Raw genomic sequence first — 23,741 nt, 5'->3', positions numbered from 1 at the left:
CAGGAAGCGAGCGGCGGCCCCGGCCCCGCTCCCAGCCCCGGCCCCGGTCCCTCCCCGCCCCGCCCCGGGGCACGGGCACAGGGCGGGCAGCGGCTCCGCCACCGGCTCCGCTCGGCTCAGCCCGGCCCGGCTCGGCCGCCTGCCGCAGGGCCCCGCCTGCCCTCTGCGCGCCTGCCCGCGCTGCCGCGGCTGGCCGAGGGATAAATGGGATAAATTCAGGGGGTTTTTGGAAAATTTGGGGGCCGGGGGGCAGCGCTGCGGCTCCCACCGCCGGCGGCAAGCACGGGGCGAGCCGCTGCTGCCCGTGGTGGTGTGAATCGGGGAGCGCCGGGTGGCTCCCCCCGCGCTGGGTCTGGTTGTTTGGGGTGTTTTAATTTTAGCCACTGCGTGTTGCCGTCTACCGTAATGAGGTTAGGCAAAAAGTCACTGCTTCACCATCCCTAGAGGGGATCCACTGCTGCTGTCCTGTCTGATAACCTCCGGGCTTGCCTTTCTTTAGAAAAAGGATTTTAAACACACCAAGAAGCAGTCTCCGCAGGGAGAGGATGCCTCCTGACACCCCTGAAGAAATGGTGAGCGGGACCTGGAACTCCCGAGCCTCTGGAAAACCCGAGCCTCTGGAAGACTTCTGTTTGCATGCGTATGGTGCAGACCAGCTAGCTGGGCTTTGAACCGTGCAAGGATTTGACCCACATTAGGTAGGCTCCAGGCTGGGATGGCGGAAAGGGAGGGAAAAACATCACCCTTTCCTTGCATTTAGGGCTTGCATTTATGGCCGTAAGCCACAATACTAGTGCTCTCACTGGGAATCACACAGCGTGCCTGCGTTAACACTTGAGGTCAGAGCAGGGCGGAAGTTCATAAGGCACTTATCAATTTCCACTTCCCACTGTTTTGCTCACAGCACAGAATATTAGGACCTAAGGATTGCTCTGTGGGGCCAGACAAAGGGAGGGCGTGTGACCCTGGCCCCTCTCCCACATGGTGGCTGCTATCACCTGGCCCTGCTCACCTCCCCAGGTCAGAGGGGAGGGCGAGCCACCCAAGGGTCCACTGCCTGCTCTCCCTGCTGGGAAGGGGTCAGCCGCCACCACCACGCAGTGATCCCGGTGTACAGGGATTGGGATGCAGGTGAGCTGCGGGACACATCCCAGAGACGCACCTGCTAGTGGCTGTACAGCCCACCACAAGTGCTGCAGGGCGAGACTCCCAAGCACCTTCTACACCACAGGCTTGCTCCCGGTATGTCGTGGTCCCTCCTCCGGGCACAGCCGCCAGCACCCCGCACATTTAATGGCGAGAGGAGCCTGATAATCTGGAGGCACCTGCAGGAGCTGTGGCGGCACGGTCACGCAAGGCCTTGCCCAGCGGGTGAGCATCAGGACGAGACCTGTGAGGGGCTCTAGAGCAGCCTGGAGGTGGTGCACAGGAGCTGCGTGAGGAACGTGAACCTTCCGCTAACCGCTCCTCCTCGCGGGGCTCTCAGCAGGCCGCTGCAAAGAGAACAAACCCCGTAATTAACGCCTGGCACGCTTTTAATTACCACGCTGCCTCCCCAGGGGCAGGGCCGGGGGGGGCTCTCAAACCTCTCCCTGAGGTAAGCCCCTCTCGCCGCCCCGCCATCACCTCAGCGAGGGGCGGGCGGGGGGAGGGGGCAACGGCCGCTGCGCCGACCCGGGCCGTTTCCCGCCCGCTGCGCGCTGCGCATGCGCAGAGCCCCGTCCCCCCGGGAGGGGGCTGTCAGGCCGCGAGGGGGCCGGAAGCGGAAGCCGCGGGGAGGCGGCGGTGCGGGGGGCCGATGGCGGCCGTGCGGCTGAGCGAGGCGGAGAAGCTGTACATCGTGCACGGCGTGCAGGTAGCGCCCCGCCGGGGCTCTCCGGCACGGGGCTTCGCCGCGCGGCGCCGGGGGCCGGGGGGTCCTCGCGGGGGAAGGCGCGCCGCCGGGAGGTGCCCTGCTGGGCAAAGAGGACGTAGGTAATTCCGAGCTGTGGGTGTAGAAGCGAGGGATAAGGGAGAAGTCCTTCGCTCAGAGGGCGGTGAGGCACCGGCACAGGCTGCCCGGGGAAGCTGTGGGTGCCCCATCCCTGCTCAAGGATGGGCCCAGTCTGGTGGGTTGGAAGGGACCTCTGAGATCATCTGATTCCACCCCCCTGCCCGGGCAGGGACGCCTCACACCAGAGCGGGCTGCCAGGCCCCGTTCAGGCCGGCCTTGAGCACCTCCAGGGACCGGGCTTCTCTGGGCAACCTGTTTTGGTGCCTCGCCACCCTCACAGTAAAAATTTTTTTTCTTAACATCTAATCTAGATCTCCCCTGTTTTAGTTTGGAGAGGAGTAATGATTACATACAGAGAGGACTGTACTTTCTGCAGACTAGATAAAATGTAGGTCGTGGAGAGCAGGAGAAGTGCCTGCAAGGACTGGAAGAAAGCCAGTGTCATGCCAGTCTTCAAAAAGGCAACTGCAGGCCAGTCAGCCTCATCCATGGAAAGGTGATGGAGCAGCGCATCCTGGAGGTCATCTCCAAGCTTGTGGAGGATAAGGTGATCAGCAATAGTCAGCATGAATTCACCAGGGGGAAATTATGCTTAACCAATCTGATATCCCTCTGTGATGAGATGTGTAGCTGGGTAGATGAGGTGAGAGCGGTGGACGTGGTCTATCTTGACTTCAGCAAGGCTTTTGACACTGTCTCCCATAACATTCTCACAGACAAGCTCAGGAAGTGTGGCCCAGATGAGTGGACAGTGAGGGGAATAGATAACTGGCTATAGATGGCAGGGCTCAGAGGGTTGTGCTTAGTGGTGCAGAGTCTAGTTGGAGGCCTGTAACTAGCGGTGTCCCCCAGGGGTCAGTGCTGGGCCCAGTGTTGTTCTACTTATTCCTACAACTACCTGGATGATGAAACGGAGCACACCCTCAGCAAGTTTGCTGATGACACAAAGTTTGGAGGAGTGGCTGATACCAGAGGGCTGTGCTGCCATTCAGAGGGACTTCAACACGCTGGAGGGTTGGGCTGAGAGGAACCTCATGAAGTTCAACAAGGGCAAGTGCAGGGTCCTGCACCAAGGGGGGAATAACCCCAAGCACCAGTACAGGCTGGGGGCTGACATGCTGGAGAGCAGCTCTGCAGAGAGGGACCTGGGAGTCCTGGTTGACAGCAGGCTGACCACGAGTCAGTAATGTTCTCTTGTGGCCAAGAAGGTCAACAGTATCCTGGGCTGCGTTTGGAAGACTGTTGCCAGCAGGCCAAGGGAGGTGATCCTCCCCCTCACCTGAGCCCTGGTGAGGCCACACATGGAGTCCTGTGTCCAGTTCTGGGCTCCCCGTTACAAGAGGGACATGGAGTTACTGGAATGAGTCCAGAGGAGGGCTACAAAAATGATGAGAGGACTGGAGCACCTGTCGTATGAGGACAGGCTGAGGGAACTGGGCCTGTTTAGCCTGGAAAAGAGAAGACTGAGGGGAGACCTCATTAATGCGTATAAATATCTGAGGGGAGGGTGTTGAGAGGATGAAGCCAGTCTTTCTTCAGTTGTGCCCAGTGACAGGATGAGAGACAATGGGCACAAACTGAAGCACAAGAGGATCTGGCTGAATATGAGGGGGCACTTCTGTACTGTGGGGGTGACAGAGTACTGGGACAGGTTGCCCACAGAGAAGTCTCCTGTGAAGTCTTTGTGAAGTCTCCTCTGGAAGATACCCCAAACCCACCTGGATGCCATCCTGTGCAGTGTGCTCTAGGTGGTCCTGCTCGGCAGGGAGGTTGGACTGGATGAGCTTCAGGGGACCCTTCCAATGTTGGCTATTCTCTGATTCTGTATTTCACAGTGGAGAAAACTGCTTTTATGGGGATGAGCTTTGTAGCATCTGAGCTGTGCAAATCAATGTGTGCTTGAAATGCAAGCAGACAAAAACATTTTGAAGGCTGGTGGGTATTTTTGTCTGCTGGGTCCTAAATACATACCTAAAAGTAGAAAACTCGGGCATCACAACGAAGACCCATGTTGTGTTAAATAAAATACCTTTTAAAGTGAAGACCTTGACACTTCTGTACTCTGCAGCTTTCTCTTGAAACCTGAGGGACTTAGTGCAGGAGTTGAGGTCTGCACACAGAGCGCTTGTTGCAAGCTCTATACAGACAAGAGGTGAACGGAGAAGTGCAGTTGGTTCTGTTGCACTTGTATGTGGAAGTTGGTGATGAAACTATGAGCCATTAATTTTATATTTGTCTTCACTGCTGTGGTTGGCGTGGGAAAAGGAAACTTTAAAATCACAAATTCTTATTTCCACTTTGCACTGGTGCTTCCCTTAAGCAAAACACATCGGTTGTCGTACTTAGGAGGACCTGCGTGTAGACGGCCGTGGCTGCGAAGATTACAGGTGTGCAGAAGTAGAAACAGATGTTGTGTCAAACACAAGCGGATCTGCGAGAGTGAAGCTGGTAGGTGAATTTCTTGTACACTGCTGATGAAACTGCTGGCTTATTGGACTTTTAAGATAAGCCATTGCTGTCTGTAGATGTGTCTGTGTGTGTCATATGCACAACACTAACTGCGACAGTGGGTTAGGGAAATAATGGCAGGATATATAAGTCATTCAGGCCAGCTTAACCCAGTGGAGCTGGATTTATTGCGGAGTACCTGTAAGCTGCTGTGTAATTTTGGAAAAACGAAACCACTGTTGTGGTCACAGGAAAAAATAGCTCTGTGCCTTTACAGAGAAGCAAAGCTACTTCTGGCATCTGTTGATGTAAAGAAAATAAATAGATTTTTTTGAAGTATTATAAAGGTTCTGCAGCTGTAGCTGTTTCCAGAACAAGAAGGATAACAAGTCTTGGATATAACAGTGTCTTCTAAAGAAAGCTGATATGCGTGGTAATTATTTGAAGAAGTTCCCTAGGCATAATGTTCTTCTTCTAAAGCCTTTCCTTTTTCAAAAACAAACACTAAACTGATTTTAAGTTTGCTGTGATAGAAGGATTAGCAATGAGAACCAACTAGGTGGAAATGTCAGCTTGCTGTAGGCATCTAAATTAACCAGTCTTGTGAATATGGTTCTAATTGTGTGACACGTTTCTGTTTTAACAGGGACACACTGATGTCTTGGTAGGTGTAAAAGCTGAAATGGGGACACCGAAGCTGGAGAAACCAGATGAAGGTTATCTGGAATTCTTCGTTGACTGGTTAGTATACTAGAAGAAAAGGTAATCGATCTAAAATGTCATTAGTCATTTATTCCAAATAACATTCTTCTGAAATTTTTAGCTTCATTGCACTAACCTGCTGCAAGGGTCAGAATAATTGTAGCAATTTGTTTCACAGTTTTAACAATGGTGAATGTTTAGAAACTTTCTGCTTGTTCTGCAAAACCAAAATAAGCAAAACAGTAGGAGTTAAAGAACCAAGTTAAATAAAACAACCCCAAATTGCATAGCATCACTACAGCTGGGAAAGAATAATGGTTCAATTACATCTATTTAACATGATTTCATGGGTATAATGTCAGTTGCCCTTTTTTTGTTGTTGTTACAGTGTTTGAATATAGAAAATCTCTTTCAGAAATGAAGTATTCCAAGTATGGGGCTGGGAGGGAGATGTGCAGCACTATTAATGGATCTTGTCAGTTCTAGAAATATGTAGTCCTCACTTTCTTTAACAGCACAGACCAAAAGCCTAAATTTTAGAGGATAGTCACTACCCCCATGCTTGCACTAGGAGGGAAGGGTGACTTCTAGCTTCAAGGAAGATCCACAAGACAAAATGTGAAGTGAGAGCAGCTTGTTCCCCGTATAGGGAAATGAGATGCCTTCAGTACTCTGATGCTTTTCCAGGCTGCCACTGGGTGGTAGTAACGGAGCACAATTTGATACACCACCTTGTGTGGTGAAGTTCTTAGGTGTTCTACTTGGCTTTTGTGGTGTTTAAACCAATAAAGTAAATACAGCTCTATGTGAAGAATATCCTCTCTGTAATGAAGTCTTTGTAGACCAGGAAAGAAGCTGTGAGCTTACTGGGGAAAATCCAGTTTATCTTTTGTCTTCAGTGCAATGGAAATCTGTCTCTGTATGCTAACTACGTATTTACTGTTAATCTGAACTGGGAGTTGAAAACCAATTTGATTTTAAGTTAGCCTTAGAGTAATTGTAAAGTGCAGATAGCGCAAGTTGTTACAACCTATATATCTGGTTTGGCCTCAGAGATGGTCTTTTGTTTAATTATCTCTGTTACAATTACTTACGTTGTAGATGATAGTTTTTTAAGGGCTTGAGCAGCAAGTGTTCATTTTCCATTGAATAACAGGGGAAGTATTTACTGTGAAAGAAAGGATTTTACTGGTAACAAGGGATTTTGAAAGCAGGTTTCTGTGGCAGAAACATATTTGTGCTTTAGAAGGATTTTTGATTGTTGTGTGATGTGACGCTGAAATAGTTTTGAAAGTTTTCAAAAACTATATTCTGTTTCAGATTAGAAATTCCCTGTGCTCACCCTGGCCACTACTAAGTTCTTTCTGTGTTTCATAAAACAAGCTTTTTGGCTTTTTCATTTATTTGTGTGCTTGGCAATCCTCTTTCAGATTTTACCCAGTGAAAATTACTGCAATATTCTGTGAGCGTTGGGTGGCAGTGTTTACCAAATAGTTATTAGTACCCTGCCAACATTATTTCTTTATTTCATTTTGATTGTAAGGAACTGGAGCGTTAAAAGTATTGGAATTATGATGCAGCCAAACCTGCAATTATTTTCCAGTTAGGTCCTATGTTCTTCTTACTGTCAAAGAAAGCAGCCATTCATATTTAAAAGCTACAGCATTTGGTGGAATTTGTGTTTAGAAATAATGAGGTTTAGATTGAGATTTATATATTTTTTTTCAATTTATCGTTGGAAGCATAATGCTTGCATAACCGTACTTTAAACAGAACAGTTTAAATAGAATGGTCTAGTTAACCTGCAAAAAACAGATTCTGTGAATAAGTGCTCCTTCAGTACAGCCTAAAGGCCTGACTTGGCTATATTCCCAGAATTAAGTTATACTTGGATATGGCCCTATCTTCTAAAATCAGTTTCTAATATTAATGCCACTGCAAATAATAGTGTCGTGCTTGCAGTGCTTGCTCGTGTCGTAAATGTGGTCTGGAAGCATAGGTCGGTGCTTGATTGGCCATAATATTCACCTTTTCAGCGTGTGCTGTCTGTTTATAGAAGCAGCAAATAACTCCTCTAAAATCCAGTAGCTCTTCGGGCCATTCTGAATTTTGGTCAGTTCTGCCAAAGAACAAGTTGGGAGAATTACTGTATGGCAAGGATTTTCCTTATAGGCTCTGCAGTCTTGTTGGCACAGCGCAGTTGATGTTCGAAGTCATAAGTAGATAACGTGGGTCTTTAGTTGATTGTTTTTTAAAGATGAAGTGATTCTGTTCCAAGAGTGTATTTTCTGCTGTATGTTCACGTTCCTGTGGCATTGGTGTTGGAAGAAAGCTGAGGATTTTTATCATCATATCGATACAAAATGTACGTGAGAAATTGGCACTGAGAGGTGCCCAGCCAGTAGGGTTCAAGGTTTGTCTTTTACAGATTTTGAATGTATCATCAAACAGCTTCTATGGGATCTCCTCCTTTCCCATGTTCTGTAAAGAGAAATGAGTTTTGGGGGAGATCTGACTAGTTTATTTAAAAACAAGATCTGCCATGTTTGCCACAGGTCTATTTTTTGAAAATGCTCTTGCCTTTTCTCTACAGTAGGGGGCTAGGTTCAGAATATTTGTTTATTTTGCTGTGTGCTCATCTCTGGACATTTCTGCTCTATTTCATTGTGACTTGGAGTTTCATGGGGTTGTTGTTTTCCACTTGGCTGTGAACAAGGTCCCAGCACCCAAGCACTTATTGCATGACCTCATAATCAAAGTTTCCTGTGTTGGAATTGGGGAAATAAATACCACACACTTTTTTGTCAGTTCCCTTTTGGAAAAAAAATGCTCTTTAGTTGTTCCTATCCAAAAGCAGCAGCTGCTGAAAATAATGAGCTGCTGTCTGTAAGTGTCTTGGTAGCAGAGAGTACACTCACCAAAAGAAATTACCAATTAAGGCCAGGCAGTCATGTCAGTTCTGCGTATTCTACTTGTCTTAGTGTCACATCTTTCTCTTCTTACCTTATTAATTACCTTCTTACCTAACTCTCTTACCGTATTAATTTCACATTCATCTCTAACAGGCTGCCTTGTTAGCCATTCTGAACTTAGTACAATTTTCTCTCACTTCTTTTTCTTGAAAGGATTGAGGTGATAGAAGATGAGAGTGCTAAAGAACTAGTCCCATGAGAATTCAACAGCTTTAATATTGCCTTAGGAAATGAAGATAGTAGTGGAATTTAATTAGTATCGCTTAGTAACAAAATATAGATGTATTATCTGCATTAAAACATTTTCTTACGCAAAATGGGAATAATTTCTTCACAGGTGATGTACTTATTCTTGAAAAATAAATCCATGGGGATATTTCCAGTATTTCACGTTTAAGAAATGTTCTTTGGACATTGGCAGCTTCAGAAGTGAAAGTATTTTATTTCCTTTCTTTATCTAGTTCTGCAAATGCTACTCCCGAATTTGAAGGCCGGGGAGGAGAAGAACTTGGCACAGAGATAGCAAATACACTCTACAGGATATTTAGCAGTGAAGGGAGTGTAGACCTGAAATCTCTTTGTATTAATCCTAGAGAGCACTGCTGGGTTCTCTATGTTGATGTACTGGTAAGTAAGGAAACGAAAACTAATAAGGTTCGAGGAGGTTTTCAAGGCACTGGGTGACTGAGCATAGCCATGTGTATTTTCATATAAAAATGCTTCTCATAATGTGACATCATACTTCACAGCATGGAAGGCCATTTTCTTGTGAATCTACCTATCATAGTTAATCCCTACTTCTTGCTTCCTCTTTTTCTGCTCTTCTGGGTGGTGCTGCTCCGCTGCAGAGCTAATACAGCACTGAATACTCCAAATCTGTCTCCCATAAAAATCAGTAATCTTACACGCACAAGGAAATTGCAGCTCAAGACAGCTGAACTTTTTTTCCAAGTGAATGTATCATTCAAACAAACATAATTGAGCATGGATGTATGTTAGCCCTAACATAACTGTTCCTACTGTCTGCTTCTTTGTCCTATAATCACTACTAAGTCAATGAAGTAATGCAGAAACCTTTCTGGCAAAAGTTACATTTGGCCTAGGCAATATTTGATGGAAGTTGTATACATGTAGTGAATGTAGAAGAGAAACTGAATATTTGTGCCCATTAAAAAATGGAAACTGAATTTTGTGCATGTAAATCTTGTGCATGCAGCAGCTCAGTTTCCAAACAATGCTGTATTTAGTTCTCTGTCACGGGAATTTAATAGAAGACCATAAGTCAGACTCTCCTGATCTCTGTTTCCAACTCTTACTGGTCCAAAATTGAGTTTCCATTTGTCAAATTTGTAACTGAAAACATGTTGAGAGATATTACTCACTGGAATAAATGTCTATGAAATGATTTACTAAATGTTAAGCTGCATTGCCAAAGAAAACAAAACAAAACAAAAAAACAGGGTTTTATTAAACAAAACAGGAACATGTAGACTGAAACTTGAATGTAAAAATTAGTCCACTAAGTTTTTAAAGAGCAATACATTAGCCTAATTACAATAGGCATGGTACTTAACGTGACAGTCCAAATACAGCATGATCAAATACGTACCACTGCTGAGAGCTTTAACAATCCTAGAAACCAGCTTCTTGGAGCTTGGCATAGTTTAATAGAGGATGAAGTGCTAGTTCTGAGAAATCACACCGTGACCTTGAGTTGCTAGGTTATTACAAGCAGAGGTACAGAATATTAAATGCAGTGCTTATTTAAGCAACGTACTGCTTCTGCAGCATAAACAAAGACATAATAAAGCTGACTGCTGCAGATATAATTCCCTGTAACTGTTGTGTGAAATATAACTGGTCGTTATCTGATTTGTCCTGGACAAATCTTTTGAGATTCTCCACAGCTACAGAGGAAAACAACCTTGGTGTTTACATGCTACTAGTTGTATCAGAATTACAAACGGCAAGACCTGTGGTATGCGTTATATTTTATTTAGCTGCGTTTACAGTACCAGCAAAGAATCTGTTGTAGGTTCATAACTAGGACTCAAAAGTTGATGAGGCTTTCAGTGTCATCTGCAGATTTCTTGTGAGAGCAATTGAAGAGCTGCTGGGTTAGATAAAACAAGATACTTTTAACATAACTCTTCTATTCCTCCCCCTACCCCGGCATCTGCACTTTAATACTTCTGTGAGGTATTTGTACTAATTCCTTTTCCAAGTAGAAGATGTACGTATCACATTTGTGATAGTTTATACTTGATGTAGGCACTTGATACCTATGTATTTTCACGAAGCTTTTCTTGCTGAGTGATTGCTCTAGAACTCTATTTTGATGGTAGAAGTGTGACACTTGTGCTAATATAAAATATTTTGTCTTATTATTCATCTTTTGAGGGAGGCAGGTTCTATATCTAATAACTGATCATTGAGAGTCCTTTGGATAATGTTGTACTTCAGAATTCATGGAAGTGTTTGTGTTGCATAGTTAAGTAGGAGGGAAAATAAGTCATAAATCTGTCTTAAGTTTCAAAATACTGGTACCTTGTGGGCAGATGGAAAAGCTTGTTTCCAAGTCTCTTATTCTGACAGACAAAAACCCCTAAAAAGAATTATGAAGCTGGAGGTACTCCGTTGCTATGTGATTTAGCCATGCACACATTGATCAAGGCATCTATATTGAGCTCCTGTGTGTCAATAAAATTTGAGATATGCAAGCTCAAAAGAGAAAATAGTGATAGTTTGCACAGTCATGCAGCTTGTAGATTGAAAACATCTCTCATATTTGATTTTCTGGTGGTCAGTGTAGTTGAGAAGTGCTTTAATTGTGTGTAGTGAGACTGGGAAAAAAGGAAACTTGAACCAGACACTGCGAAGATGCAGACTGATTGCTCACCACCACCATTCTGCACACACATGAATTAAAGGTCAAGAAAATGTAGTTTGACATTTCAAAATACATGCATTCTTAATAACAGGACATGTTTGCATTCGTGAGCATGCAAACTCTTTGGAAGTGTGAGTTACACAGTACTGCAAAGCTACAGCGTGTTCTCACCCTCTCTTTGTCTTTTTTTCTCCCCTTCCAAGTTACTGATACCTGAAATAAGCTTTTAGGAGTTTTTTAGGGGGTTGTTTTTGACACATGTATAGCCTTCTTCACATAGTTTGCACCAGCAGCCTGTCATACCGAGCAAGGAGAACTGAAGCTGTGCAATCTCTTTGCATTCCCTGCCTCGTGTTACATTGTGTGCTTGGGTGTTAGGGAGGGTGCATTAGGTTCTGTTGAAATTCTGCTGGTTCACTGCTGAGCATCCTTCAGAGGATTTCTTCATCTTTTCTATCCCCACCTTGCCTCAGCACTGTTTAGAGGAAAGAAAGCCAACAACTTATAAATCTGTCCTTTTTGAGGAAAACCTTCACTAAATAAGGCAAGGTTTACAACATTTTCTGGTTTTCCACCCATGATAACTTTCTGGTTTGCTTATTAGTAAATTAGAAGTGAGCCCTTTCTAGAAACTCTTTTGCTTCCCAAAACTCAGAGTTGTGCAGGCTTTCTTCAATCCTTTGAAAACAAACAAAACCCCTAAAAAGTAAAAATGGAGTGGGTTGGAGGGGAATCTCTGCACAACAGGCTTCAGCCTTCATTTATGTGCAGGGAATTATTGTACTGTGCTTGATACAGGCTTTGTTCCTAGCCTGTAGGTGCCACTGTAATATAGAAAAGGCTTTAGAAAAGCAGCCTGAACATAACCCTGGCAACAGTACAGGCACATCCCATTATTGTGTTTTAATAACAAACGTATTGTGAGTTTATTGAGTTATCCAGTAAAATCCAATAATGACTGAAAGTGGCAAGTTAACCTCTCTGTATCCAGCAGCTGTTTGGAAAGAAATAATTTGATCACCTTTGTATTAGTTTTCTATCCCAACTTTTGTCATTCCTTTTACACGATTCAGTTTGTCTTCATAAAAATAAGCTGTCTTTCTAGAATATCTGATTTATGATTTGTCCCCTGTGTGGGAGTTTATCTCCTCCTTAAATAAATTTTGAGGAACAATCAATACAATCAGTGTTGTAAAACTAGTTTTGCTCTCATTGTCCAGCATAGATGGATGTAGCGGAGAAGCATACGTATGTTCTTATCGGTGTAGTTTCCAGGGCTTGCTGGGGACGTGTGTGTTGACAGAATAGTGCTGGCTGAGGACAAGCTCAGAATGGAGCTTGTCAGAGAACTATCACTAGGCTGTCACCAAATACATCTCTGAGTTGTCTGCCAGCCTGTGAGCAGCAGTGGTTACAGGAGCCCTGCCTTTTTATATTGTATGCAGTGCTGATCTTCTACTTGGTCGTTCTCCTGATCTCAGTGGGAAGAAACTAAGCTAGGTTCCCTCCATAGGCTTTGATTCAAGCAATAGTATTATCAACAAGTCGCCTTTGAAATGAGGATTTTCTTCGATCTTTTTCAGCTTCAAGAGAAACTTGAAGATGACTCCTTTTCCATAAAGAATAGAGAATAAATCAAGATGTGCCTTTGAAACTATACTTTGTGTAATTAGCTTCCTTTATAACTTTATTATATAATTTCATACAATGTTCTGGGTGAGAATTGGCATTGCTTGTATGAAAACTATTTTGAAAAGATTCCCTATTGAAATAAAGTATAGAAGATGGTTTGTCTTAACATGAAAGAACAAATGTGCTGAGTATTATCAGAAATATTCTGGTCATAGTCTAGTTCAGAGACTTAACAGCAGAAGAACAAGAACAGTGGTGATTTCAGCTTCTATTACTAGATGTTATCATTAATTTTACTACAAAGTGCTGTAACTCTTCTATTTTCTGTGCATCATACAGTCAACTGAAATCTTAGTTTTGTATTTGGAATTTATTTGTCATAGGCTTTAAAGACAACTTTTTAACCTATTCTTGTTCTTAATTTTGTGCTTTTTCAAGTAAATTTAAGTAAAATAAAGACTTGACTTAAAGAAAAATCAGTTTAGTACCTTTTAAAGAGACTCTTCTTTTCCTCCCCAGTTACTGGAGTGTGGTGGGAACCTCTTTGATGCAATCTCTGTTGCGGTGAAGGCAGCTCTCTTTAACACAAGGTAAAGCACAGATCTCCTTTCATGTGAGTGGAAGTGGCACGGGAAGAGAAATACTTTCTGTGAGCTAAGCATTTTTATGCTTAATATATTTAAGAAAAACCTAAGGCAACTTAAACTTGGATAAAAGATAGTCTGTTTGCAAGCGTGTAACATGAGCTAATGTCTTTACTTGTTTCTAATAATCCAGTGTTGAGCTGCGTTACATGCACGATGGGGTTCTCAGTAGAAGTCTTGTTCTGTAGCCAGATCCAGGAAAAAATTGTATTGACCATATGGTTTTGTTGTGAGTAGTGGGAGGCCTTTGTGTTGATGCCATGTGAGTTTAAAATATGGAGTATTTACTGATGTCCAGATCTCTGGATGGCATTCTTAATTAGTTATTTAACCTTTAAACAAAACCTGAAACCCATTCAGGAGACATAACAATAGGAATGTGCTGGTTTGAACATCCCAATGATATTCAAAGTTTTGAAGACCTGTGGTAACTAGAGAGCTATGGAGGAGACTAACTAGAGAGCCTGGAGGAGAAGGGGAAGGTAAAGGAGAAACGGAGTTTGAAGAAGTGGTGAAAAGTATCCCCTCTTGCCCTCCCCCCACCCCCCAATTGGCTTCCTGAGGAGAAAAAGTAAAAGGTGTAATTATTAGTAGTTTCTGAGATATGGTTTCTGAAGTATGGAGGTGACGGCCATGCTCTGTACAAATACCAAATTAGTCTCATTTTCTCATATCATAAGCCAGTGTTACACAGTACAGCAAAGTAATAACCTTAAACCAGCCCCCAGAAATGATAAACAGCACGACAGGGAACATGTACAGTAAGTCATGTGCTATATAGCACAGTTCGGAAAACAGGCACAGCAGACCTGAGATCAAAAAAATCAGCACTTTTGCTTAGCAACATTGTGATTAAACTGATCTAATGCTTTTAACAGTTCTGTTTTAACACGCTATGGTCAGATCTGTCATTATCTCAACCTTTTCAAGCCTCATGTTGGGTGCCAAAAGGACTGTTGTGGCAGGCAGCTCAGCACCCTACAGCTGTTTGCTCACATGCACACATAGCAGGGAGACAATTGGGGGGAAAAAAGTAAAAGCTTGCGGGTTGAGATAAAGACAGTTTAATAGGATAGAAAAGGAAGAGAAATAATAATAATATGCGCAAAGTAGGTGATGCACAATGCAATTGCTCACTACCCACTGACTGCTGCCTGTCCCTAAGCAGCAGTCCCTCCCACGCCAGCCAGCCACCCTGTATTAATTGTTCAGCACGACCCCATATGGTATGGAATATCCCTTTGGCCACTTTGGGCCAGCTGTCCTGGTTCTGTCCCCTCCCAGCTTCTTGTGCACCCCAGACTCCTCACAGGCAGGGTGATAAGGGCAGCTGAAATGTCCCTGGGTTACTGTAAGCACTGCTCTGCAACAACTAAAACATAAGTTTGTTATCAACATTATTGCCATCCTAAATCCAAAACACAGCACCATACCAGCCACTAGGAGGAAAATTAACTATCCTAGCTGAAACCAGGACATTCATGCATTTTAGTTCAAAGAATGGAAAAATAAAATCTAGTAGAATCATTGATACAAATGCTTTTTTAATGCATTCAACAATATTTAATATTTTTCTAATTTTTATCTTCATTATCTATAGATGAAAGGGAATATAGAGCTTTGTACTACCCTGGAGAAAGAAACAAGTGAATGGCTTTGCTTAAAAAATCTTACATAGCAAAAACAGCTCAAAGAGGTGCAAACATTAGACTCTTAGAGGCACAAATGTTTTAAAGTGGATCTCAAATTGTTTTCTCTGTAAATTAAAGATCTGCTGAAGTCAGTGGCATAGTTCTTGTTTATTCATCAGGGAACCAGTGCACAGTACTAGAGCTGGAGAAGTACTCACAAGAAGAAGAAATAAAGCTTTTGAAGACGGAGGCAATGTATCAGGTTATACACACTTTAAAGTTGGGGAGGAGGGGAGAGCCCATCTGAGGCTGCAACGTGTATACGTGGCTGAGAAATTTCCCATCTTAATCAAGCTCTCCACGGTACCTTTTAACTGTAGATTGTTTTTGTAGCATTAAGAAATACTGTCACAAATGTATTAGCTCACAAAGACTTGACAGTACACTAAAGGGAAGAAACGCCTATGTCTCCGTGTGGGGGCTGCCAGGAGGAGAAAGTTGTGTAGTTAAAACAGTTGCTCCCATGTGGGTTGTTCTGCAGATCCAAGACACATACTTTATTTGTAGGATAATGGCCTTTTTTCTTATTTCAAGTAGAGTTCTAGTTTTGAGTAAAGAGAGAACATCGTATAAAAATAATAAAAAATAAAAAGAAAATGGACAACACGGAGGGTGTAATTGTCCTGATGATTCTGCTTTATTTTCATTGTTCTGGAAACTGTATCCTTCATACGATCTGTGGGCAGTCATCCTCAGTCTTGTGGAAGTAGGCTATCTGACCAAAACGTGGTACGATTATGATGTAACACAAAGCATCTTGATTTTGACCTGTGAAAACCCTGTCTATTGACTTGAGCAGGGAACACGATTACATCTCATCTAATCAAAGCTCAGAAAGTCAGAGCTGAAATACAAAGTGAAAAGCTGTTGTCCTTATCTGCTTTTCTTTCCTCTTTCCCTCCATATATACTCAATTTTCTTTGGATTGCTACAAAGGCTGTTTAGAGTAGCAGCCCACTCTCCTTAAAATATTGATGTTTGAGTAAAACAAGAAGTCAATTTGAAGATCACTTCAGATTAAGTGTTTTGAACTTCGCTAGACATACGTGTCCCTCGTGGAGTCTTACTTGCCTTTCATAATCTGTTTACAGGTTTTTGTTGCAAGCATTTTCAGATCTTTGTCTGCCTTTGACTTCAGCCGTAAAACCAAGAGCAGGAAGCTCAGGCTGCTGTTTTCTTCTTTGAAGACACAATTTTTTTGTTCTGATGTTCAGACAGGCATTTGAAAAGCCCAGCTTCATCCTTAAAATCTTGCTCCTAACCATTTATTTTGTTTATAATAGCTATGGCACACTTTTCTTTAGGGCTAAGTAAATCCATAGGAGTAACATCAGGAATTTTGTGCAAGAATTACGGGATTTCAATCCTTTTTATGTCTGGCCTGACTCACTGTATCCCCTTCAGGCATGGAACAATGACAGTATGACTGTCGTGGGGGAATATTTACTCCTTGGAGTTTTGCATTGTTCATTGTGTTCTAAAAACTAAATCAAGATCATGTGTGAAAGATAGCTGATATCAAACTTTATTCTTAACTGTGTCTCCGAAGTGCTTAAGGCTGGATTTATCTGTGATTGAAGGGAGATACTGCAAAATGTGCGAGTAGCCACCGTGTCAGGACTCAGCATTAAACCCAATCTTGTGGAATGCGCCTCGTTGCAACTGAGGCAACAGAAGCTAGGCACGTGACAAAAGCTACTGAGTTTATAACACAGTAGCTTTGTAGATGTCCTCTGCTTTTTTGCTTTTTTTCCTTTTTTTTTCTGGGCTGTGTGTTAGGGGCAGAACCGATGCCTGCATGCAAGGGTAGAACAGGTCTTGCAGTTGTTAAATCTGGGTCTCCGGCACGCAGACAAGAGCATTGTTCATTATGTGACTAAGTCCTGCTGTACAGATTTCGGCGCTGATTACTTACAGGAATCAAAACAGAAGAATAAAAGTTACGAAGTAAACATGTACAGCTAGTTCTTAAGATAAATCTTCGTAAGCTGGGAGAGGAAATATCAAATTTTCTGGGAATTCTCTTTGTGTTACAAACACTCTATGCCCATTTGGATCCTTAGTTTTTGTGTGTATAAACCCTTTTTTCCTGCTACTATGGTGCTTGCATCTGATCAGTCTCTTTGCCTTCGCAGTAGTTCTAATTTGTGTATCTGTCTTGTCTGTTCGTGGCCAATACAGCTCCTTGCAGGGATTTCTGTGTGTTTTTTTGATCTTCCTTCTTTTTTAAACACTGTTTTGGCACGTAAACTCCTTGTCTAGGCTGATGTCCAGTGTTGTTCATTGTCCTGTGTAGCTCGAGGAGCAGGCACCTTGTGATTTTATTCCATCAGTTTTTAATTGAGCTTGAAAATAGGCTTTGATGGATTTCCACTGGGTTGTTACATAACTGCAAAGCATTTGGAGTTGAATTTCCTGAAAAAGTACACATCATAGTTGTCTGCTTACTGAAAGTTTTAGTTTTAGCTTGGCTCATTCTTGTAAGAAATCTTACTAAAGCAGAGTTAGCTGTTATGAAGAACTTGGCTCTCAGGTTCCTAGCCACAAGTAACTAAAACATTTGTCTAGGGAACAACAAAAATCACTTTGTTTTCCTGGAGAAAAAGTCAGTCTCTATCTCTTGCTTTAAAAGAGATTTGGTACAGAACGCATTAAGGAATGTAACCTCAGGAGTCTAGCTATGAGAAACAATGCTACTGGAATGGTGCTAACATGAAATCAGACTGCGGTTACGTTCCACATGGATACTGGCGTTAGCTTTCCAGGGATATCTTGAAATGTTTTACGTTTTCACGTGCAAATACATAAAAGTGGGAGCAGTTCTGCTGGGCTGTGTGGAGATTTTGCTGGCCAGTAAAGCAAAGTCTTTCAGTCAGTGCTCCATTTTAGTGGACACCTGGATAAATGAGGGTATTGAAGATCCTGAAGTTTTTGGAATTTGGGGGTTGGAACTAGATGATCTTTAAGGTTCCTTCCAACCCAAGCCCCTCTATACAACCTTTTAAAATAACTTCGTAAATTATTTTATTTGTTATGCTAAGAAAGCTGCATTAGCTTATCCTCTGAAACTCCCATTAAATGGCTATAACAAATACTTTGTGTGTACCACTGATAAGGAGCCTGTCTAGCTCATTTGTGAGAAATTGTCATTCGCAATTGAGAAGAAAGCATTTCTTGGATTTCTACATGAGTTTTTGTCCCTGGCTGTTGCTTTTCTAGATTTGTCCTTAGAACAGTAAAGTCTTCTGGCTTCTTAAAGAATTAGAAGATCTTGGGCTTCTCAACCTGCTAAAGAGAGAGGATTTTACGGTCATCCCTTTCCCCACCTCTCCTTAGCTGGTGTCATTCTTTCTTGAACTGCTTTACTGCTTATATTTGCTAGTGATGTCATGGCTTTCCCAGGCAATGCAATTGCTGTAATTCTGACAACCTAACGTGTGTCTGCGAGGTCGGGAACTACAATATGAATGGGTTCAGTCGTGGCAATTTCTCTCCTGCTTTGCTAGGCAGATGTGCAAAGAACTGTTCAGAATTCAAATGTGCAAATTCTAAAAGACAGCACTGAATCTCTCCTCATGTATTAGTGTAGAAATTAGATTAAATTTGAGTAGTTTGAAGGATGCACATAGTCTTATCCTGAATATTTTCTCACTAAAGATAGTTTTTTTTCAGTGAGTGAGTTCTTAATACCCTGATAACGTTCTGGATTTTTTTTTGTAAATGTGTAGCCTCATTCAGAGGAAAGGACACTTCTTGGAGTTGAGTCTGCACGACGCCTGTACTCATTCTCTGTTCTGACAATGATTTTGCACATGCTCTTGTTTCTGCAGAATACCCAAAGTGCGTGTTCTGGAGGATGAAGAAGGCTCTAAAGAAATTGAGCTCTCTGATGACCCTTATGATTGTATTCGACTTAATGTGGGTGATGTGCCCTGCATTGTCACGTTAAGCAAAGTAAGCCTTTCTGACCTTCTACCTAGAGACTTCAGTTTCTGTTAACTTCACCTGCTGTTTATTTTTCCCTAGAGATAAAACTTGTGCTACAGAAGCAGTCACTCTGTATACATTTGTTCATCCTTGGAATTACTCTGATTAAGGGGGAGCTTTTACTGAATAAGGCTTTTTTTCCACCTCCAACTTAGAGATTTCCCCTCGATGCATTCTTGTAAACTCTTATGCAAGGAGAAATTTTTATTTTTCAGCTACTCATTGCTCAACTCATTGCAGTAGATACTCCAATATGTTAAAACAAATGGGCATTGTTGCAAGGCTCAAAAGTTGAGTGGTCTGCCTGGCGTTTGTTGCTGGGGACTGAATTCTGTTTTCATGGGTGCAATACTGTCCTTTCAAGTGGGTTTTTGCTTTCCTTTTCCATATGTAGCACGCAGCTAACAGTTGTTTTGCTGGATGCTGCATTTTCCATTGCATCTGTTAGTGATTTGCTTGGTTACTGGGAAGCTTGTCTGGCATATTTTATTAAGCAAGTAGCATAAATAGAAGAAAGTCCATCACTGAAATGGGGCCTCACCTAAGCCCCAAGATGTATTATTTTCACCTGGAAGGTAGGGGAGCCAGTCCTTGGAGGTGAGGTGAAAGGGATATATGGAGTTTCATATAAGTGAAAGGATGGTCAGAGAGGAAAACAAGTTGAAGCAGAGACATGCTTATCTCACTTCTGTTATGTGTGTACATGAGATTTGTGGTCAGAAGTTGTTGAAGTACTGTACTATCAACTCAGTCTCTGAACTCTGCCGAAGATGACATGAGATTAGGATGGGGGGCTGTAGATAATTAACTGAGCTACGCGTACAGTTTAATTTTTTAATAAAGAACCTGGACAACTGCAAACTAATATGTTCTTTTGTCATTAACTTACAGATTGGATATAGGCATGTGGTGGATGCTACCCTTCAGGAAGAAGCCTGTTCTTTGGCCAGCCTGCTTATTGCTGTCACCAGTAAGGGTGCCTTCACTTGCATGAAGAAAATAGGGAAAGGTAGCCTTGATCCTGAGAGCATTTTTGAAATGATGGAGGTAAGGAGTTCTGAGCAGTTGCTGTCTTGCATGGTAATGGATGAACTGGAACTAGGGTGTATGAGAAGCCAGAGTAAGAACATTAAAAGCAGAGACCTTGTTGTTTTCATTAGGTGAATAAGGGACCTGTTGAAGGTCACAGACAGTTCCTTTGAAACAGAATCTCATATGAGTGGAAGTCATCTAAAACTTTAATATCTCCGAAATGTATTGTACTCACATTTGTTTCAGTCAAGTAATTCAGAACTGTGAGATGTTTCCTATCTCATTATTTCCCCTAAAGACTTTCAGTCTGCTCTTTTCAGAGCAAAAACCCTAGCATGGTAATGTCTCCACAGAAGTAGAGGTAGTACTTTGAAGGGCTGGTACGTGGTGTTCCCTTCTAGCACAACTCATTTGTTTTGTCATAAGCTTCTGTTCTTGCTTTACTGTTTTTTTTTTTTTTTTTTTTTTTTTCCTCCTTTATTGGGTTTTTGATCTGCCCCTACTCCATGAAAATACTGTTATCAGGGTGTTTTTCACATCCACATGAGAATTCCATTGTAAACGTTTCTTTAGGCTTTTCTTGAAACTGTCTTCCCATATAAATTCTCATGCCTGGATTTGGCCTTGAGCATCAGACAGAAATGAGTTTTGAACTTTTTGAGTCAGAATGAAAATTAAATACTTAAAACTGGCCCCGTTTCCTAGAGATCCAGAACTAATTTTAGTATGGCTAAAGTGGAAGTGAGGAATGCAGAAGTCGGAGCCAAGTTTGAAAGCAGTTGGTCTCAAGTGGAAATTACATGCTGAATATATGTGGGAGTTCACTGTATCGTGATGTCAGTCCAGAGTGCTAATCGTGGTGGTACCAGTGGTCTGCTTATTTGCATGCAGGGAGGTCACTTAGCCCCCTTGTTGTCTGGGTAGATGTGCACAGGGTTTATCTTTGATCTGGCACCCTACAGAAACCAAACTTTGTATGGACTTCTGATGTGTCTTCCTGGATGGATTTTGAGTCCAATTCTAACTAAATTTCACAAGACTTGAAGCTTTGGGTCTAGGGCTGCTACAGAGAGATGGGTGTTTAAGTCAGCTGCGGGCTCATGGTAGAAGCCAGCCCCCATGCAAATTTTCTGATGTCCAAATGCAGAAAACATTGATCACCAACTTTGCTCTACGTTGAGCCCTAACTAGAAAAAGAACTTCTGTGGTTCCATTGCTAGTCTACTATCAGGCCGTGCTTGAGACTGTACACTGCTTACCTAAACCCTGAGCAGATGTGTTTGGAAATCTTCCAACTGTCTTACTCTACTCAAGAGCTCCTTGTCCTTTTGTGTTGGTGAAAGGAGTTAAAGCATAAGCTGAATGCCCAGTGAGCTGTGCTCTCACTTGGTTTGGATAAAGTCTTCTCTCTTGAGGGTGTGAGGGAGAAAACTGATGAGAAGAAACGAAGATGTTTTCTGGGAGGTGAGAGGTTCTGTTTTATTTGAGACTGTCTCAAACACAGCAGCATGATCAGGGTACCAAAGGAAAGAAAAAAAAAAAAAAGAGGAGGGGACTGGGAATGTCCAGTGGAGGAGCTGCATAATTCTTCTTTGACACTTCCTGTCCCTAATGAGATTTAACAGCAGGTCAGGAGGTTTGTTCAGCTTTCCCTGGCTGGTAGAGAACAGATGTACCTAGGACCTGTCTCTTAGGAAGGCAGTTGCATGGGGAAGTTTTGGGAAGCTGTCAGTGTTAGGCTTTCTGCTGAATTTATGATCCATAAGGGACGCAAGTGGGCATAAGATGGCAACAGCATTATGTGTTGTGTCAACACCAGAGCTCTACAGAGTTCCCGTTCACTTTGACCAGGTGTGAACGATGTTGTCCTACATTTGAGGAGAAGAGTGACCAAAGTACATCACCCCTCTGGACTGCGGAGTGCTGCTGTGGTCTTTGTCCCATTGCAGAGCAGTAGCAATTCTTGTGTGCCATCTTTTATTTAGCATGACTCATACTGTTCAGGATTGACAGCCACCTTGCTGCCTCAGAGCTCATCCCAGGTTTGCTTTGGTATTACGGACCGTATTCTATCACCTGGTTCTTCAGTTAGAAATGTACCTCACTTTAAGGTTTGTGCACCCACAGTGTTGGGAATTGTCACCACAAATGAAAGAACTTTTTGGTTTTTCAGCTGTATGGCAGGCATAGGCTTAATTGCAGAGATCAGGAACTGATTAACTCAGTTTAATACAGCCTGGCGTTGGCTGTTCAGGGAGGGGTGGGCTCTATTCAGCTGTGTATGGAGCCGGTATTTCAGGTCATCTGTAGGAACTCCAGGAGAACACTAACGGTCACTGCTGCTTTAAGATCTTTATTTCAGCACTGCCCGATGTTCCTCATTCCTGCAGCTTCTGCAGTACACTTGTGCCTGTGGGGAGAGTGGGGGCTGGTATCAGAGCTAACCCTGGTGGTTTTCCACTGCTGGAGTTTATTTCTGCATAGAAAACCTACTGTTGGCTCCTTCAAGGCCCACGGACAGTACAGAATTGTGCAGCATAACAAAGAATCTGGCCCACAATTTGCTTTGGTGATACAGCCGATGTGCATTTTGGGCTTTTAATAGTGGACCAAAATCTCTGGCTACATGATAGTGTGTTATATAGAAAGCATACTGCTTCGTATTGCATGTGCTGCCTAATTTGAATGTGTGCTTGTACCTGATGTGAACTTAATTTGTACTCCTGGGTGATCCAGCGTTGCATGGATCAGGTGCTGATGATCGTGGAATGCTTCTCTGATGAATTGGAGCGCTGCCTTTATGCATATTTTTTTCCAAAACTTAATCAAATTAAGATGAAACTTTCACCACCATTATTTTTCTTAATTAAAAGCATGTTTTTATTACACCAGCTGGTATATATTAATCATTAAAGGGAAAATTTGTCAAAAGAAAGTGATCCATGAGAGTTGTCTTCCTGTTGATAAGCATATGTCTCAGACTTGTTTTGCTTTCTTTACTTTGCAGACAGGAAAGAGAGTAGGAAAGTCATTGCACGTATCCCTTCAGAAGATTTTGGATGAAGAAGAAAGTTTGGGGACCACACGGCAGAAAGTTGGATTTCTAGGATGAGTCTTTATTAAAGTTCAAAACTGTTTTTAACTGATTGTGCAATCTTGTCAGTTTGTATATGGAAAAGGGATATTTCTTGTTGCAGTACATACACCCTTCCAGCTAAAAGCTTTTTAAATGTTACTAAGCTGAAAGAAAGCTCTAGTTTAATGTGAATGAGCAAATATGGGACATTTTCCACATGGGTAACTGTCTGCACCTAGGAGGCACACCGGCAGCACTTGATGAAATTGCCTGGGAAATGCTCAAGTCTGTTTTCAAGAGTGACGGGTGTGGGTTCCACTTAATTCTGTTTGCATGTGTTCCAATTCTGAAGACCAGCTGCTGTCCTTTAGAACATGGGGGAGTCCTTGGTGCAGCACAAGCCAGATTTCGGGTCAATAAAACATTTTTGTTCACCATCCAGATAATTCTTCTTAATGAGAGGAAGAAAGCAGCACTTACTGGAAGTATTCTTTCAAGTTATCTTACTTTTCTTTGAATAAAATGTGGTTAGATTTTACTATAAATACAGCATGGTCCCAAGTTTCTAAACCATATTTTAAACCAAAATGTTTTTGTTTAATAGAGCTCTGTCTGTCCTTCTTGCCAGCAGATACAGTAGCCTAGCTGAAACCTCTTACAGTGGCTAAGGAGAA

The 23,741-nt window shown here is 42.7% G+C and overlaps 1 protein-coding gene across 2 annotated transcripts; it reads left to right on the top strand.

The window, feature by feature from the left end:
* The first annotated feature begins 1,763 nt into the window (after positions 1 to 1,763).
* Positions 1,764 to 23,137, top strand: EXOSC7 (exosome component 7). Of its 2 annotated transcripts, none has more exons than XM_035318801.1 (8): positions 1,764 to 1,855; positions 4,340 to 4,441; positions 5,088 to 5,182; positions 8,577 to 8,742; positions 13,157 to 13,227; positions 18,803 to 18,926; positions 19,851 to 20,006; positions 22,999 to 23,137. In XM_035318801.1, the coding sequence occupies exons 1-8, from the start codon at positions 1,799 to 1,801 to the stop codon at positions 23,101 to 23,103; spliced, it is 876 nt and encodes a 291-aa protein (XP_035174692.1). In that variant the 5' UTR covers positions 1,764 to 1,798; the 3' UTR covers positions 23,104 to 23,137. The 2 variants fall into 2 exon arrangements, with proteins under 2 accessions (XP_035174692.1, XP_035174693.1); XM_035318802.1 differs by lacking the exon at positions 22,999 to 23,137 and adding an exon at positions 20,697 to 22,930.
* Positions 23,138 to 23,741: the final 604 nt, after the last annotated feature.

Source organism: Oxyura jamaicensis, chromosome 2, assembly GCF_011077185.1.
Source record: "Oxyura jamaicensis isolate SHBP4307 breed ruddy duck chromosome 2, BPBGC_Ojam_1.0, whole genome shotgun sequence".
NCBI classification, from domain to species: domain Eukaryota; kingdom Metazoa; phylum Chordata; class Aves; order Anseriformes; family Anatidae; genus Oxyura; species Oxyura jamaicensis.
This window is presented reverse-complemented; position numbering and strand designations above follow the sequence as displayed.